This window comes from Arvicola amphibius, chromosome 2, assembly GCF_903992535.2.
Source record: "Arvicola amphibius chromosome 2, mArvAmp1.2, whole genome shotgun sequence".
NCBI classification, from domain to species: Eukaryota; Metazoa; Chordata; class Mammalia; order Rodentia; family Cricetidae; genus Arvicola; species Arvicola amphibius.
Window position 1 is genome coordinate 64,584,584 of NC_052048.2, and position 18,399 is coordinate 64,602,982.

The 18,399-nt window shown below is 45.8% G+C and overlaps 1 protein-coding gene across 1 annotated transcript; it reads left to right on the top strand.

Moving 5' to 3' along the window:
• The first annotated feature begins 3,774 nt into the window (after positions 1-3,774).
• On the top strand, positions 3,775-15,815 carry Mthfd2 (methylenetetrahydrofolate dehydrogenase (NADP+ dependent) 2, methenyltetrahydrofolate cyclohydrolase). Its single transcript, XM_038320149.1, is given in 15 exon segments — positions 3,775-3,887; positions 8,030-8,133; positions 8,136-8,189; positions 8,192-8,221; positions 9,579-9,646; positions 9,648-9,698; positions 10,477-10,554; positions 10,557-10,632; positions 11,279-11,313; positions 11,315-11,353; positions 11,355-11,416; positions 12,457-12,500; positions 13,118-13,212; positions 13,214-13,280; positions 14,740-15,815. Coding segments are annotated over 15 exon segments (1,068 nt in total). The 5' UTR covers positions 3,775-3,786; the 3' UTR covers positions 14,904-15,815.
• Positions 15,816-18,399: the final 2,584 nt, after the last annotated feature.

The following is an 18,399-nucleotide window of genomic DNA, read 5'->3' on the forward strand; positions in this document are numbered from 1 at the left end:
TTTTTCTTAAATGTTTTTAGATGTATTTATTTTTATGTGTATGAGTGTTTTGTCTGCAAGTACATATGTGTAGAGTGACTGGAGCCCATGAATTCAGAAGAGGGTTACCAGCTCCCCCTAGAACTGGAGTTAGGGATGCTGTTAGCCACTATTGGGTGCTGGCAATCAAGCTGTATACCATGTGTCTTCATCATACCCACCCTGACTCCCTCCCCTCCAACTTGCCCACCACATCCCCAACACATCTCCTGCCCCAGTTTCATACGTCTTCTCCCTCTCCCCACCTAATAGCTCCCTGGATCCAATCCGTGCTGCCCGCATGCCACATAGATGTGGTCTCATCCGCCGAGCCCATCTGTGTCCCACTAGACGTGACCCTGGGCTCAGCTCCTCTGGAGCAAGGCGCGCCTGTTTTCATTCTCCTTTCACTGCCACGCAAGTGCAGATCATGAGAAGATGCCACCAGCTGAGGCTCCCTGGAGATGGGCTCTGAGAGCACAGCGTGGAAGTCATATAACCTGCCACACTTGGGCCATACAACTTTTCATCTCCATTGCCTTGCAGGTTCTCACTGCCACACCCTTTTCTTTAGGATTTTATCTTTCTCATAGTATATGTGCTCTCCCCAAGCCTTTGATGAGAAACAAAATATTGCTGTTTCCCTTTGAATTTTAAGATAATTTCAGACATACAGAAAGGTGACAGTCGAAAGTGCAAAGCATATTTGTAGATTTCCATGTTGCTGCTACCTCATACTTGCTGTTCGTGCTTACTTAATTGGTTTCTTCGTGAATGCACGGTGCATAAAGGAGTATCCCCTTCAATTCAATGTGTTGCTTGGTTATTTTAATTTTATTTTTTTGGTTTTTTTTTTGTTTTTTTTTTTGGCTTTCGAGACAGGGTTCCCTATAGTTTTCTAGAGCCTGTCCTGGAACTAGCTCTGTAGACCAGGCTGGCCTCGAACTCAGAGATCCGCCTGCCTCTGCCCTCCCGAGTGCTGGGATTACAGGCGTTGCGCCACCACCGCCTGGCTTATTTTTATTTTTGTTGTTGTTTGTTATGAGATACGATTTCACTCTGTAAATCAGGTTGGTGTGAAACTGACAGCATAGCCCACGCTGGCCTTGAACTCGTGGCAATCCTGCTTTAGTCTCCTCAGTACTGGGTTATAGGTGTGAAGCACTAACATAGGCTTTCTTTCTTTCTTTCTTTCTTTCTTTCTTTCTTTCTTCTTTCTTTCTTCTTCTTCTTCCTTTCTTTCTTTCTTTCTTTCTTTCTTTCTTTCTTTCTTTCTTTGTGTTTTTAAAAATTATAATTGTTGACAGGCAGCGATGGCAAACGTCTTTAATCCCAGCACTTGGGAGTCAGAGGCAGACAGATCTCTGTGAGTTCAAGGCGAGCCTGGTCTACAAAGTGAGTTTCAGGACAGCCAGGGCTACACAGTGAAACTCTGTCTTGAAAAAAAACATGCAAATTTATAATAGTTTTAAAATTATGTGTGCACACACGCGTGTGTGTGTCTGTGTGTGTTTGTGTCCAGGATTCATTTCAGAGTCACAGGTTGTATTTTGTGATCATGATCTTTAATCTGGCACATCTCCTCATTCTATCATGATCTTGGCACTTTTAAAGACTATAGTTGGCATACCTCATACAGGGCCCTGTCTCTTATTTCCTTGTAAGTAGATTAAGATCATCTATTTATTCCAAAGGTTCAGGAACATGTTTTTTTTCTTTGCTGGACAGTGTTTACTTCCAAGCCCATAATCTTTCTTTTCCACATAGAAATGAGAAATATGTAGCTTTTTTTTTTTGGTTTTCGAGACAGGGTTTCTCTGCAGCTTTAGAGCCTGTCCTGGAGCTAGCTCTTGTAGGCCAGGCTGGTCTCGAACTCACAGAGATCCGCCTGCTCTGCCTCCCGAGTGCTGGGATTAAAGGTGTGCGCCACCACCGCCCGGCTATATGTAGCATTTTTTAGATGGTTTATTGGTTAATTTTCTCATTACTGCGCGACCCACTACCTGACAAGAAGGAACCTTAGGGAAGAAGCATTCACGGTAGCAGGTGCTTTGGGGATATACAGCCCCTTCTTGTGGGGGAGGCGGAGCAGCTCCCAGCTGTGGTAGTGGGGGCCTGAGGCTGGGAAACAGTTGGGGCACACAGGCAGGCTTTCTCCTTTCCCCATTTTATTGCTCTCCACTCCCCAGTCCATGGGACGGGTGGACCTTTCCTCCTCAGTTAAACCTTTCACAGACACACCCAGAAGTGTGTCTCCTGGATCACTCTAAATCCATGGACGATTAACCATCCGTGGAGACTTACTGGTTTGGGAACGTCTCTAAATTAAATTTTCAGATTTGTTTAAGTGATGTGTTTTTGTCGATGACTCATATAAAGGGTCATAAAATGTTTGTTTGTCTCATGAATGGCAATGTTAATTTTGTTCATTAAAAAAATAAAGAGTATGGGGCTGGAGAGATCGTTCAGCAATGAAGAGCACCTGCTGCTCCCCAGAGAACCAGAGTCCCATTTCCAGCAACTGCACCAGGACTCACAAAAGTCCGTCATGTTGGTTCCAGGGGATCCAACGCCCCCTTCCGGCCTCCATAGGCCCCAGGCATTCTTCTACACAGACACCCATGCAGGTAAACACACACACATATAAAACATTAGGATAATTTCTTTGAAAGATTCCTTTGTATTCCTTACTACCCAAAACCTTTTCTCCCCCATTTTTACATTTTATGTGTTTTGCCTACATGGATGTGTAAGTAGCCACAGAGGTGCACGGACTGGAACTCTGGAACAGCACTTTTAGTCTCTGAGCCATCTTTTCAGCCCCTGGCAATCTTTTTTTTTTTTTTTTAAGATTTACTTATCCATATATTTCATGCACACCAGAAGAAGGAATTTGATCCCACTATAGATGGTTGTGAGCCATCATAAGGTTGCTGGGAATTGAGCTCAGTACCAGAGCAGTCAAGTGCTCTTAACCACTGAGCCGTCTCTTCAAACTTCCGGGCAAACTTTAAAAAAAAAATTGCTTTTAATTATATGTTTGTCACTTGTGTGCGTGGGAGGCCCTCGGAGGTCAGAAAGTGTCTGATCCTGTGTGTGTATGTGTGTGTGTGTGTGTGTGTGTGGTGTTGTGTATGTGATATGTGTGTGTGAGGGTGCCCTTGGAGGCCAGAAGGGTCTGATCCTCTGGAGCTGGAGAAGGTTTTGAACTGGAGTTACAAGAGGTTTTGAGCCACCAGGAGACTTAGAAACTTGGATCCTTTGCAAGGGCTACAAGCACTCTTAACCGCTGAGCCATCTCTCCAGCCCTTATGTGACAGGGTACATGTAAGTATCTTGCTCTTTATTCGGTTTTCACCCAGTTGTTTTGACATTCCGGATCAATTTTCAGTATGATTTTGCCAAATGGTGATTTTTTTTCTTTTTTAAAAATATTACTTTAATGCCTTTCAGATCCTCAGCACACAGTAGGTGGTTCGGACTTTTGTTCGAGAACGGATGAATGAATGAATGAATGAACCCCAGATTCCATTGGCCTGACTGGGGGGCGGGGGAGAGGACCACTGCCGCCTCTGTTAGGGGCTTGACTCCTTCAGCCAATCAGAATGTGTTCCCGGTCCGGCTTACGTAGAATGAAGATCTTCTATTGGCTTCGCCTCCGGCCCAGGCACCAATGGACGCGCTGGTAGGTGGGGCTTCCGCGGGCCGGAGGTATAGCTTCGTGGCCCGCGCGCGCGCTTCTCTCCGGCGCGGGCACCGGCGTGGGTCATGGCTTCATCCTCTCTGTTATCCGCGTGGGCTGTGCGGTTGCTGCGCCCTGCGCACGGCTGCCACCCCCGCCTGCAACCCTTCCACCTGGCGGCAGTTCGGTGAGTGTGTCGGGGAGCGGGTCCACGGGATCGCGGAGTGTGGTGTGGACAGATGTCCTCCTCCCGGAGCATCTTTCCGGGCACTCAACCTGCCGCAGACGGGAGGGGTGTGGTGGGACGACGTGGCACTGGGGCACACGAGGAGATGCGGACGCTTGCCCAGGGGACACCGATCTGCCGCCTCAGGGAAGGATGCGAAGGTCCGCCTTTCCCGGACCCTAGCGGCAGCCGGGGTTGCTGCAGTCTGATGAAATCAGCCAGCCGGCTTGCTCCAGGGGTACCGACTTCCCTCCTCCCGATGGGTGTGGTTCGCAAGATGCCCGAACCCCGTGGTGGTCACCGCAGTCCACTTTGTAGCCTGCCAGGTCTAGCCCAGGCGGCCTGAGGTGATACACGCCCAGAAGTTGCTGGGGTCTGCTGGAAGTGGGGGTGTATTGTTTTAGGGGGAGCTACAGTGTTGGAGCTTCCGTCAGCACGTGGACCGCCGTAGTGGTCACACCATTCTGAGAGTGTTTATTACCACGTAAACCGTGTGCTTGGAAATTGCCAAAGACGGGCGTGTTGAGATTGCTTCTGAAGTAGGAGAATTACTGCGAGTTCAAAGCCAGCTTGGACAATGTAGTGAGTTGGAGACCAGCCTGGGCTGCAGTGTGAGACACCTCCCTCCCCAATCTCAAAATAACACTTAAAAAAGAGTCACAGTGGTAAATTTTGTATGTATATTTTATCGTAATTTTTAAAAATTGGAAAAAAAATGAAGCAACCCTCCCAATCTCCGGAAAAGTAAGTAGTCGACTGAAAAAAAATCTGATGGGTATTCCTTCAGGGGATAATTGACTTGTCGATGGTTCTGGACCTCAAACTCTCATTTCTGAGCCTAGGTAGGAGAGTCCATGGGGATTGTGAATTCTTCCCCATATTTGCTTTGCAGTGCTTCTTGGGAGCATTTATACTGCCTGAATCCCGTGTCTTGTAACAGCTGGTTCTTTTCCCACCAACATATCACAGAGTTTGGTACTAGAAATTTAGAGTCGATAAAAACTTCGCCTTCCACAATGAGACTTTTGTTTCTGTTGAAGGGAAAACAGGTGAGATTTCCACCCGGGGGTAGACATTTCCGGGGCCCTGCATATTGGAGCATGCCATGCTGGGTTTTTGGAGAACTTGGAAGGGTTTTCCAAGATCTGATCCTGACCCTCCTCTTTGAACTCCATCTTTCATTTCTCTGTTCTTTTCCTCTTCCGGAGTTCAGGTCGCGAGTGGCTGTGGACCACATATTCAGAGAGCTGGCTAACTGAAAAGATCCTGTAATTCATAACTAGACCAGTTTGCTCCTGCTCCAGGCTTACTCTTGCTTGTTCTGAGAAGTGTGGGCTCCTTATCTCTGAAGGCAATCTGCGCTAACTGCCCTGCACATTAGATAATTGCCCTCCTTGCTGTCCCAGGTTTCATGAACATAAACTCCATGGTTGAAGGGAGAGTACTGTAGCCTAGGAGACAGTGGGCGGAGGAGTAAATGACTTGGTGGCATTTGTTTACACTTGAATCTCGTTCTTACTATCATCCATTTTCTCTTCTGTATAAAACAGGCTTTTCATAATAGCCACGATAACCAACTACTCATGTAAGGTGTTGGCAAAATACCTAGCGTTCAATCAATATTAATCCCCCCCATTCTCATTACCAGCCCACTAGTTAAGTTAGCAGAATTTTTCCAAAATAAGTTGATTGGGAGTTATAAGCTTCCCTAATACTGATTGACTGGAAAATTACTAACTCTTGGCTTAAGAAGGAAAAGTAAACATTACGACTGGTATGTTTTGACGCTTTATTAGACCTCCTCATTTAATAGGAAAATTGTCTAAACATATCTGTGGAAGCATTTATATCTAAATTAAAGTGTACAGATTTAGAATTTAATCTTTTTTTTTTTTTTTTGATTTTGGGTCCAAGCTCAGTGTCAACTCCCTTTCAGCAGTGACCTTGATTTGGCCCATGGCAGAGATGGAGGGCCTTGTTCAAATGGCTCATGTTTACAGGGCTGCAGGAAGCCGTGGAGGCTTAGATGCAGTTTCATTACAAAACGTTGTGTACAATGTGGCCTGGTTTAGATTGCAGTTAGTAGATTACAAAATGTCGTTACATTGTGGCCTGGCTTTGTGTTACTTTGTCTTTTTTTAATTATTGTCATAACATCCAGAGCCTCTCTCTTCGGTCAGAGATGAGGACCTGAAACACTGCCTCTCCAGAACCCTGTATCCTTAACTCGAGCCCATCATTTGTTGTTCAAGTGAGCCTCTACTGTTTCCTCTCTGTTTACTGCTTTCCAAAGAAACCTCTTATATAAGTACATGCTACATCCTTCTCACAGAGTACAGTGTACATGTGTGTGTGTATATATATTTCCTTTTTAGCATGTATACATCCTCCTCCTTCTCCTACCCCTTGCAGGGTCTCATGTACTCAGGCTGGCCTTGGACTAGCTGTGTCAGCTGTGAATGGACAATGGGGTAGAGCAGAGCGCCTGCTGGAGGAGGACTCTACCCCAGTCTTGTTACATCCTGTTGCTGTGATATTACCCGACAAAAGCAACAGTTCAAGGTTATGGTCCATCGTGGTGGGAGGTCCAGGCAGCAGGAGCTTTAGGCAAGGGATGACATCACACCCACAGTTAGGAAACAGGGAAGATACTTGCTACTCAGATCCTTTTCGACTTTTTTTCTTTTTTCTCTTTGCTTTTGTTTTGTTGTTGTTGTTGTTGTTTTATTTGGAGATAAAGTTTCCCTGGGTAGCTCTGACTGTCCTTTGTAGATCAGGCTGGCCTCCAACTCAGAGATCCACCTGCTTCTGCCTCCCAAGTGCTGGGATTAAAGGCATGTGCCATCACTGCTGGCTTCTCGTCTTTTTCTATCCTAGTCAGGGAATAGTGCTACCCATAGTGGATGGGTTTTCCCATCTCAAGTAAAGCAGTCAAAATGATGGTGCCTCACTGCCGTGTCCAAAGGCCTGTCTGCCAGGAAATTCTAGATTCTTCCAGGTTGATAACACTAGCCATCACACCATCTTAGCAGAACAGTCCCCGAAAGGGACTAAGCAGTGGCAGGTATTCTGAGGTTTGACCTGCCCAGAGTCGTGTTTATTAATCTACTAACCACATGATATAGCTTGTATACAACCAGGGCCTCTGCATCATTCTAAACATACATGGACCTTTATTTCTTATTATTTCATCAGCAATATATAACAACTGTCTATTGCATTGTGTTAGGTTTATAAACAATCTATAGGTAATTTAAGGGATGGGGTGTGTGTATAGAGATTATGCAAATACTGCACTATTTTATATGAGGGACTTTGGCCATCTGTAGGCGGAGAAGGCATCTTGGGACCAGTGCTTGAAGAGGGACAGCTGTCCTAGACAGTGCTGTCAAAACTAAAACCCAGTTGAGTGGGGCTGGAGAGTTGCTCAGTGGTTAAGAGCACTTGTTCTTGTTCTTGCAGAGGACCCGAGGTTCTATTCCCAAGGCCCACATGGCAGCTCACAACTGTCTGTTGTTCTCCAGTTCCTGAGGATCGGACCCCCTCTTCTGACCTCCTCAGGCACCACACACACGTGGTACATATGCAGTACATGCAGGCAAAATAACAATACATATAAGATAAAAATAAATCTTTTGAAAAGAAAAGAAATCAGTCCACTACCGTGAGAAACATCACCAGATAGTAATACCACCCCCCCCAGCAGCATCATGCAAATTTCAAATGGAATATCAATATTTAAGAAAACTGGCTTGCCTCAGAGCAGTAAAGGTGGGGGCCAAGGAAATCCCCACTGAAGTTATAAACTTTGGGTAGTGATGCGGAGGTGGCACTGAGAGACCCTGGTCTGGAAGCGTCCCCGGGCCAGTGGCCAGCTGTCACGAATTTAGACTTCTAAGCTTCCAAGAATTGTTTCAGTTGCTGACCATCCTGAACTGGCCGCAGGTGGCCACCCGTAAATCCGTCCTTCTGCTCCCACTTAAACCTAAGCCTTTCAGTTTTGAATGGCAACTTTTTCCAGTTGGAGCGTTCCTCCGCTTTTTGTTTTGTTTTGCTTTTTGTTTTTGCAAAGACCCAAGCTACAATTTTGTCACCTTCTGCAGAAATGAAGCTGTCGTCATTTCTGGAAGGAAACTGGCTCAGCAGATCAAGCAAGAAGTGAGGCAGGAGGTGGAAGAGTGGGTGGCCTCGGGCAACAAGCGGCCACACTCAGTGTCATTCTGGTTGGTGACAATCCCGCCAGTCACTCCTATGTTCTCAACAAACCAGGGCGGCAGCTGAAGTGGGTAAGTGTTGTGTCAGAGCCCTAGTGCTCTGGCCTTGGAGTCTGTCTGAGGTTAAGTCACACTCATACATGCTTCCTCTTTCCGAGCAGAGCCCTGAGTGATGGCCCACTCCATAATCCCAGCACTTTGGGAGTTGAATCAGGAGGACCAGGGAATTCAGAGGGCCAGCCTTGGCCACGTAGCAGTCTGAGGTCATCCTGGACTACATGAAACCTTGTACTCTAAAAATCTAAATACAATACAAAAAACTCAAACACATAAGACCAGTGTGATAAAGCTGATCAAAACGTTACTGTGAAAGAACTGGCCCTACTCGATGGCTTTCAGTGAAGGATGGGTTTGTCTGGCTGTGGCTTCTGGGCTGTAATCTCAACTCTGTCCTTAGCCTTCACGGTTTGCTGGTGACCTTGAGCACATTTTACAGTTTCTTCCCCTGAGCAGTAACAGTCTCTGGTTGGTCAGTGAGATGGCTCACAGGTTGGTCCTTCAGCCCAGCCACATCAGAAGGGAAGGCTCCAGGTGCTCAGACCACCGATTGTCGCATGAGGCAGACAGGAGCATCTGAGCCGGCTGCCTCTAGCCTGCTGTCATATAGTGATCTGCAGTGCCTGAAGACAGAGCTGCAAAATCTCCCATCCCTCCAAGACCTGGGCCGCTTTAACCCCAATGCTTATAAAGCCAATCAGTGAAGAAGTCAAAAAACCACTTCCTTAGACATCAGTCATTTCCTTCAGAACTATAACTGTTTAAACAACCATACCTCAGAGGCCTCTTCATCTTATTGCTCATCTTCCCATAATCTTAAACATCCAAGACAGAGATACTCCTTAAAAATTGGTAACATTTGTTACACTTGTTACTTAGTGCCTGCATTTTTACTTCTTTTCCCTTACATTTTTGAATCAGAAGACTCACTGAAACCCAGAGACTGTCGTCTGGCCAGCCAACAGGCTCGGAGAATCCTCGGTCTCATTGTCTAAGTACCCGGGTTTAGAGATGTGTACTGGTGTGCCCGTATTTTACATGGGTACGTGGGCTCAGCAAGCATATGCCAAGCCATTTCTTCTCCCGCTCTCTAGCTGGCATTTTATCTGGCGCCTCAAGGCTCCTTCCTTGTCTCAGAATGAGGTTCTGGAATAGCACAGAACAACTCCTGAGCTGGTGTTTAGGAGTGTATGATTGGAAGCTGGGAGAATCCTGGTGGGCAGTTCCGCGTTAGCTCCCATAGTGGGCACACGTGCGCATTAAGTACTCCTGGTGTTCTTTTTTTCTCCCCCAGAGAAGAACTTAGGTCTTTATCCCATCCCTAGGGTTTGGAGCTGGCAGTACTTTGATGTTCTTTTAAAGCCTTGACCTTCTTACATAGATCACAGTGAGACAATTGTGAAACCAGCCTCCATTTCAGAGGAAGAGCTGTTGAAATTCAATCAGGAAATTGAACAATGACGAAAACGTAGACGGCCTTCTTGTCCAGCTGTCACTCCCAGTGTAAGTTCTGGTCTTCGAAAGAGAAGGGATCTCGGGTTTGATAGACAGCTTAGTGGTTAAGAGCGCTGGCTGTTCTTCTAGAGAACCTAGCTTCAATTCCCAGCACCCGCTTGGTGCTCACAAACTGCCTATACTCCAGTTACAGGGGATCTGATGCTCTTCTGGCCTCCATGGGCCACGCAGGCAAAGAACTGGTATATATACACATGAGCAGGCAAAACACCCATATACATAAAAAAATAGAATATTTTAAAGGGGGGGTAGTGAATTCTGGGCAGTAGAGGGCCCTCTGCGTGCTGTTTGAAAAGTGTTTAAGAAAGTGTTCATCATGGCACGGTGTAGCCCAGGCCTAGCCTCAAGCCTTGCAAGTCGGTCCTGCCTCAGCTCCTCAAGCGCTGGGGAATCTAGTGTGAGTCGTTTCCCAGCCTGATAGGGATCGTGATATAAAGGACAGTGGAGCCAGGAAGTGGTGGGATAAAGTCTATGGGCTGTGGTGTTTGATCATTGGCCTTGGCTTATTGTAAACTCAGGCTGTGCGTCATGATGGGCAGATTCAGAAAGGGAGTGGGTTGCACATAAGAAGCCTGGTACACCGGAAGCAAGATCAGCTTCACCTCACAACCAGGGACCTTGAGGCTACAGCTCTGACTTAACCCCCACATCAGGGACTTGAGGGCTACAGCCCTGACTTACCCCACGTCAGGGACTTGAGGCTACCAGCCCTGACTTACCCCACGTCAGGACTTGAGGCTACAGCCCTGATTTCTTTTTCAGAGCATATTGATGAGAGAAAGATCTGCAACGCCGTCTCTCCTGACAAGGATGTTGATGGCTTTCATGTCATTAACGTGGGGACGAATGTTGTCTGGACCAGTATTCCATGCTACCAGCGACCCCGTGGGGCGTGTGGGAAATAATAAGCGAACTGGTAGGTGTGTGTTTAAATTGCATTTTCTGCTTTAATATTAGGAAAATAGCACTGTTTAGTTTCGGATTGTTACTCGAGTACGAGCTTGCAGATATTCTCACATCGAATAACTCCAACACTGAAACACGCCCAGCCCCCATACTTCAGGGAGAGCTGGCAGAAAAGCCTCAGACAACACAGACTGGGACCCCCCACCCCCAGCCCAGGTTCCCATCCTGCAGGGTTTCGCCTCCTAGCTGTTTGCCTGTGATGGCTCTCCTCCATTCTACAGCCTTGTGGGAGGAAATGCAAGGTTTAATGGTGACAGCAGGAATCCCAAGACATTTTGGCAGTTTTACAGTGTGTCTTCGCCTGGGTTCTCTATACTTTCTCCATGAGGCAGCCGCAGCCCAACCTGGCCTTACAGACCGGGATGCTTTTATGCAGATCTTATGTGTGAATGAGGCACTTGTTATGGACTGGCTCCAAAGGACATTCAAGTTCCCGGGTAAAACTTAGATGTAGGCAATGAGACATTTTCATGTGTGGCTTGGTTGTATTTATTCAAAGTTGATATCTGTGCTGTGTCATTTAATTATACACACACACAAAACAACACACACACTTGCATACATATGTTGCAATGTGAGGTTTATATATTTAGTTTGTAGGCTTCCAACCTTAGGGAAGAAACGTGGTTGTAGCCTGGCAGGTCGAAAAACGTTGGAATGCCGATTGCAATGTTGTCGCAACACTGATGGAGCCCATGAAAAACGGCCTGGAGGTAAGGAGGTTATCTTTCCTGGCTTGTGAGAACCACTCAAACCTAGCCTGTGACCACTGTCAACACTCAGAAAATAACCGTGGTGTGGAAGGGCCTGCACTCGGGTGCCACCAGGGAACTAGCCTCAGACTGAGTTGCAGTTCTGAGTGAAGCATGGTTATAGGCAGTTAGGAGTTGTCTGCTCTGGCTTAGACAGCACTAGAAGCTTCCTTACTCAGAACTGATGCCCTGCTCTGTGTCCTCCTCTGGGAGGAAAAGACTGTCCGGCCCCCTGCAGAAGAGCGAATCACAGACTGCCAGCGTGTCACTTCATGGTCCATTGGTTCATCTAAGAAGAAGCTAAGAATTACTGTAGCAATGAACTTTGTGACCAAAGGCCAAAACTGTATTTCCAGGTTGGGGGGCTTTTTTTCTTTTGTTTTTTGGTTTTTCAAGACAGATTTTTCTCTGTGTAAGCTGCTCTGCTGTCCTGGAACTTGCGTGTAGACCAGGCTGGCCTCAAACTCACTGAGATCCGCCTGCCTCTGCCTCCCAAGTGATGGGAATAAGGTGTGTACCACCATGCCTGGCCCCTTTTGTCATTGTTTAAAGAGCAAACATACCTTGAGTAATTCTGGTGATGTTTTGCTTAGAAAATGTAAAAACTCTTTAAAGTCTCCTGAAATGGGAAATGGAATAAATATGGTTATATATGTCTCCAAAGGTCAGAGCCGAGAGCAGTGCCCAGTGCTAAACCAAGTATTAGTTTTAGTTTAAACTTTTATTTTTTGTGTGTGTGTGTGTGGTGTGTGTTGTGTGTGTGTGTTCTTGCTTGCGTTCTGGGGTTTGGACTCAGCCTGTCCAGGAATGCTTGGCAAGCATGTTTACCCACTGACCCATCTCTCTGGCCAAAAGTATCGGCTTTAAAGATAAATGCCAATTAGCCATCTAGAAATCGCGCCAAGTCCGTGATTTTCGGGGGGTTGTTGAGCTTTCTGCCTTGCTGTGAAGAGCTGAAACCCCCTCCATCCCAACCTGGACTTGGAACTCAGGCCTTCTGTCCTTTGCCTCTCAGTGATGCCACAGTTACAATATCTCACCCCGATACACTCCAAAGAGCAACTGAAGAAGCACACGATCTCCTTGCGGACATTGTGACTCTGCCGCCGGTGAGTGCTCTGAAGAAGTGTATACACAGCTGAACTTGCGTGGACATTCGCCTGCTGCCTGCTGTCCTGCCCAGCTCTCCTCAGCTGCGATTCTTTGAGTGGCCTCCAAAGAGGGGGGCTGGAGTTGCAGTTGGAATACCTATACCTTGCCACTCTATTGCAGACTGCAGGAGGGGTACCCCTAGCCCTCATTCCACCATGAAGTTTAAGTGGTCCTTAGTTAATGGTATTAACAACACGTGTTAATAAGCTCTTCCAGGTACCTGCCCTATAATGCCCTCTGACTATAATGTCCTCTTCTGGCCTCCATGGGCAGGCCCCTGCAGGCACATGGTATATATACATACATTCAGGCAAATTTTTTTTTTCTTCAAGACAGAGTTTATCTGTGTAACAGCCCTAGCTGTCCTGGACTAGCTCTTGTAAGATCAGGCTGGCCTCGAACTCACAGAGCTCTGCCTGCCTCTGCCTCCTGAGTGCTGGAATAAAGGCATGCACCACCACCACCCCAGCCTCAGAAAAGCATTTATATACATAAAATCTATAAATATAAAATAAATAAAAATCTTTAACTGAAGTCTGTCGCCTGACTGATTGTCTCTCTCTGTCGCCAGGCATTCCAAATCTGATCACAGCCGACATGATCAAGGAAGGGGCAGCTGTCATCGACGTGGGGCATAAACAGAGTCCAAGATCCTGTCTCTGCAAAGCCCAAGCTGGTTGGAGATGTAGATTTTGAAGGTACTTAGTGTAATTGTTTTGAAAACATAAATCTATAACTATTACCTTTCATGGACATTTAGGGCAGATCGTTTTCTTTTCACAGTTTTTGTTTGTTTGGATTTTTGTTGTTGTTTGTTTTTTGAGACAGGTTTCTCTGTGTAGCCCTAGCTGTCCTAGAACTCGCTCTATAGACCAGGCTGGCCTCAAACTCACAGAGATCCGCCTGCCTCTGCCTCCCAAGTGCTGAGGTTAAAGGTGTGTGCTGCCACCTCTGGCTTTTTTCTTATAACTTTTAAGCTTGTGTTATTTTGGTAATATTTTTATTTTTTAAAAAATATTAAAAAAATGCTTTTTAAAAAATAGTATGATGTATATGTGTATGTGTTTGTGTTCATGTTTGCACATGTGTGGGTGCATGTCTGTGGAAGCCTGAGGTTGATCCCTGGAAGTCTTCCAGGATCGCTCTCTACCTTCTTCTAAGAGGCACCGCCATGCTTGGCTATACATGTAATTTTTAAAAAAATGATATGTATGTGTGTTGTGTATCTGTGTATTCTATGGGTATGTCTATTTGTGCTATTTGTCTGTTGTGTATGTGGTGTGTGTGTGTCTGTGTTGTATGCTTTGTGTGTGTGTATGTGGTGTGTGTTGTATGTCTGTTATATGTCTGTTTTATGTATGTGTGTTGGTGTATCTGTTTTATATGGGTATGTCTGGTGTGTATGTGTTATGTGTGTATGTGGTGTGTGTTTGTCTGTGTTGTATGTATGTTATATGTCTTGTTTTACGTGTGTGTATGTGGTGTGTGTGTGTATGTTGTATGTCTGTTTGTGTGTGTGTGTGTGTGTGTGTATGTGGTGTGTGTATGTTTGTGTGTCCTGGTATTTGTGACCTTGGGTGTCTTGAGTTGGTCATAACTTGGAGTGTTTCCCTGGAACTTGCTAGTGTGTCCAGGCTAGCTGACCAGCTGCCTCCTAGCACTGGGGTTACAGTCACATGCCACCCATCTGGCTTTTTCTCGTGGGTTCTGAGGCTTGAACTCAGGTCCTCTTTTTTACAGCCAATATTTTACAACTGAACTGTTACCCTGCCTTACAGATACTATTTTTTTTAAATTAAGAGTTTATTTTGTATGTCTGAGTGTTTTTGCCTGCATGTGTATGCATGTGCTCCAAGTGAGTGCCTGGTGCCCTCAGAGATCAGAAGAGGGTGTCAGAACCCCAGAACTGGAGTTATGGAGGGTTATGAGTCACCAAGATGTTGCTGGGAACCCAGCAAACCACTTCCTCCGCAAGAGCAGCTGGTACTTGTAACGTCTGAAACCATAAATGCTGTCTTCTTACCCAGTTTGAAGCTAACGAAGGCTCTTAGATTTCTTATTGTTCTTTCTTTGAATACTTTTTTTCATAACATGATAAAGTGCTTGTGAACTTTGCACACCTATCTGAAGCACCCTGCCTGTCTTGTTTCTCCGCAGGAGTCAAGAAGAAAGCCGGTTACATCACTCCTGTCCCTGGAGGTGTTGGTCCCATGACGGTGGCCATGCTGATGAAGAATACCATTATCGCTGCGAAGAAAGTGCTGAGGCCCGAGGAGCTGGAGCTGCTCAAGGCCAAGCAGCGTGGAGTTGCCACCAACTAGCAAGACTCCATGCCAGTCTGAGGCAGGGTGGGCCAAGAGGAATGCAGTATTTTTAATTTATTCTGTTGAAGTGGTTTAAAATGATGTTTGTATTTATTGAAAGCTTAAACGGGTGGATGTGTGTGCGCATGGCTCTGCAGAACCTCACCGGGGTGCCCATCTGTGTCCTGCCTTTGACCTGGTGATGCAGGGGAGACATCCTCACACTGAGAGTGGATGCTGAACTTCATCAAAAACCCTGCCTTGTTAGGTTCTCATTTCCCAAGTGCTATTCCAATTCAAGTTGATGGCTCATCCGAGGTTCCAAGCCTTCTGAGTTCAACTTTCAAACCAAAGGAAAACTTACTAGAGAGAATTAGGGGGGGGGGGGAAGAAGAAACAGCAGCACCGAGTGGTTGATGGCCCCTTGCTTTCTGTGCATGTCATACTGTAACCAGGTTTCTCTGAAGAGGGCTCAGTTGACTGGGCTGGTAGAGGAAAGCCCAGCATTGCTAGCTGTCTGTCCCGTGTGGCTGAGTCACCGGGGAAGGTTTGGGATTTCCCTCACTTGCTGTTACCCTTCTGTGAGCTTGCCCTAGTTCAGTTTTTCTAGAATCGAGAAAGATCATTTCATAAATGATGTATGTGATTGTCATGTTCGGCTTCTGCAGCACATTTAAACTTTAAATTTCAGACTGTTGGAGAGTATGTGTCTATTTTCTTTGGCCTAAGCTTTGAGGCCAGTTTTTTGAAAAACAAAATTTGGGCATGATAATCATGAGGCAGGTTGTGTAGAACCTACTACTTGCCACCAAAGAAATGACGGCAGCTGCCTGTGTTTTTCACGTACCCTGTTGGCTTTCCTGAAGGTACCAAGGAGCTTGAGTTAATATAAGATTTGATCAGATTTTCTTATTAAAGGGTTCTGTTGCTGTTGTTGGGTTCTTTTGTCTTGTTTTTAAATAAAACACATCTGTCTGGTGTGGAATGCGTTTCTGAAATGCTGTCTTCTTCTGTCTCAGTCAGACCCAACCTGTTAGTATTTCCTACCCAGTGTTTTGGGTTAGCTGTTCTTAGATTATACCCAGTCTATAAGGAGTTGTGAAGAAACCAACCTAACCCTTATGTATCTCTTTAAGATACATGTAAGTGATTCTGGGTATCTTTTAAACCATTCATATACCACTCACTACAAAGGACTTGTTTGCATGCAAAATTCTCAACACGTGTATCATGTGTGCAATAGATACATTTATCCCTGCTATGCAATTGTTTGACAAACTGGAAGGTGCAAACTGAACTTCTATCCCTGTGTGTTCTCATGGGTGTTTGGATTTAGGCTGAAAGACTCAATCCTGATCTAGGCAGCCCATGCAGTTTTGACCTATTTTCCCTTGTTCTTCTGCCAGTGGCTTTATGGTTTATGGCTTACACTTGTGTGTTTGTGTTGGGACTGATGAGTCCTGGCCTTCAGCTGGATGTTGGGACTAATGAGTCCTGGCCTTCAGCTGCTCTACCTCCTAGAACCTTCTAATTGAAGTTACTAGAAGCTGTGCCTAGCTTAGAGGATCAGAAGATGGGATTTTCACCTGTTGGCCATTGACTGCAGTATATTTAAGCCTACATGGTGCTAATAAAGGGAGGCTTTGGTATCAGTGTTTAAAGGTCTGCGTGTCGGTCTGTCTCTGCGTGTGTATTCTCAACCTCCAGCCCCTTGCCCAAAGCTCGCGAATTGGGTTCTAGTGATAGAGCGCAGACCGGGCCCGCGGTGCGTGGCACGTTTGTTTTAATGTATATGAATATATATATGAGTGTATGTGTGCCATGTGCATGCAGTACTTGTGGAGGCCAGAAGAGGGCCTTAGATCTAGAACTGGGATTCAGATAGTTGTGAGCCACCCCGGGACCTCTGCAAAAACCACAAGTGTCTTTAACCACTGTACCATCTCTCCAGCTCCCTTGCAGGGGATATTTTTGTAAGTCAGGTATGGTATATGCCTGTTGTCCTTCAGTTATTAAACATGACATAAGATAAGCAGACACAGGCCGGGCGGTGGTGGCGCACGCCTTTAATCCTAGCACTCAGGAGGCAGAGGCAGGCGGATCTCTGTGAGTTCGAGACCAGCCTGGTCTACAAGAGCTAGTTCCAGGACAGGCTCCAAAGCCACAGAGAAACCCTGTCTCGAAAAATAAAAAAAAAAAAAAAAAAAAAAAAAAAAAAAAAAGATAAGCAGACACAATTACATTTTACTGAAGTGCAATTTACATTAGAAATGGGAAAAATTTCCTAAATGAGTGGAGAAGTCATATGCCAACATGTTAAAGGCTGCTCATGTATATACAAAATACAAGTGATATTTAAGGTGAAAATTACATGGATCAATTTACATCAACCTTTTAAAAAATACCTGGCTTCCCAGCTCATTTGATTAATGAAGCACACTTCCCTCTGAATCTATAACAATGCTACACTTCAATCTGGATTGAGGGCTGCTACAGACCAGTGAAGCTTTGAAACTTGGCCATTGGCTCTCTCAGGACTAGCACAGAGGAAGATTTATCTTGGAATGGGTTTAGATCACCGAAGAACTGGGCAGTCGTACCCCATTTGGGACGGAGTTCTTCTGACCACTTGCATAAAGTACTAGCTATTACAAACATGAGCTGCCTAACAGGCAATGTTGCTGAGAAATTTGGGCCTTAGCTATTGCAAAATTGTGGGAGAGGAAGGAGGGAGCCTACTCAGATGCATCCAAAAGTGGACTCCAGGTTATGAAGCCACTGGCGAGCGTAAAGGGTTATTTGGTTGACCTAATGCGGCTTAAGAGTTCAGTTAACAAGCACTATTTTGTCTAAAACAATCCACTCCGAGCCAGTCGAGAAGCACATGCCTTTAATCAACCCCAGAGACAGGCAGAGCTCTGCGTTCTGGGGCCAGCCTGGTCTACATAGGGAGTTCCAGGACATCTGAGAGTCCTTAGTGAGCACCTATCTCAAACATAAGCAATCCACCGATACACTAGTTCTTCCATGAATAATTTTGGGACTGGCCGTTCAGTGTGAAAGGCCCAGCCACACTTCTAGAGTCAGGCCTGCTTGCTGTACAGAGGACTCAACTCCAGGCAGAACAAGGCGAAAAGACAACTCTCAGCCACTTTCTAACGGGCAAGCCTACAGAACACACTTAGACCTTCAAGGTATTTAGATTTCAATCTAACCTCTAAAAGATACTAAATTGGTAAATATTTCAAGTAGAAGATACTAAGTCAATATATACTTTAAATACAAGCCCACCACTGCCCATGTATCATACTTGTAACTTTGGAAAACATTTTTGTTCATTTCCGAAGAAAGGTTGTATCTATGCTGGGTAGCATTTTAAGCCATTTGGTTCTGTTTGGGGTATTTCATTCAATAACTGCAAAGGGAAGAGGAGAACTTGATGATTATGCTGGCTGTCATGGATAAGGAAACAAGTGAAGGGCTTGACACACTCTAGATGGAGCCCGGGCCAGCC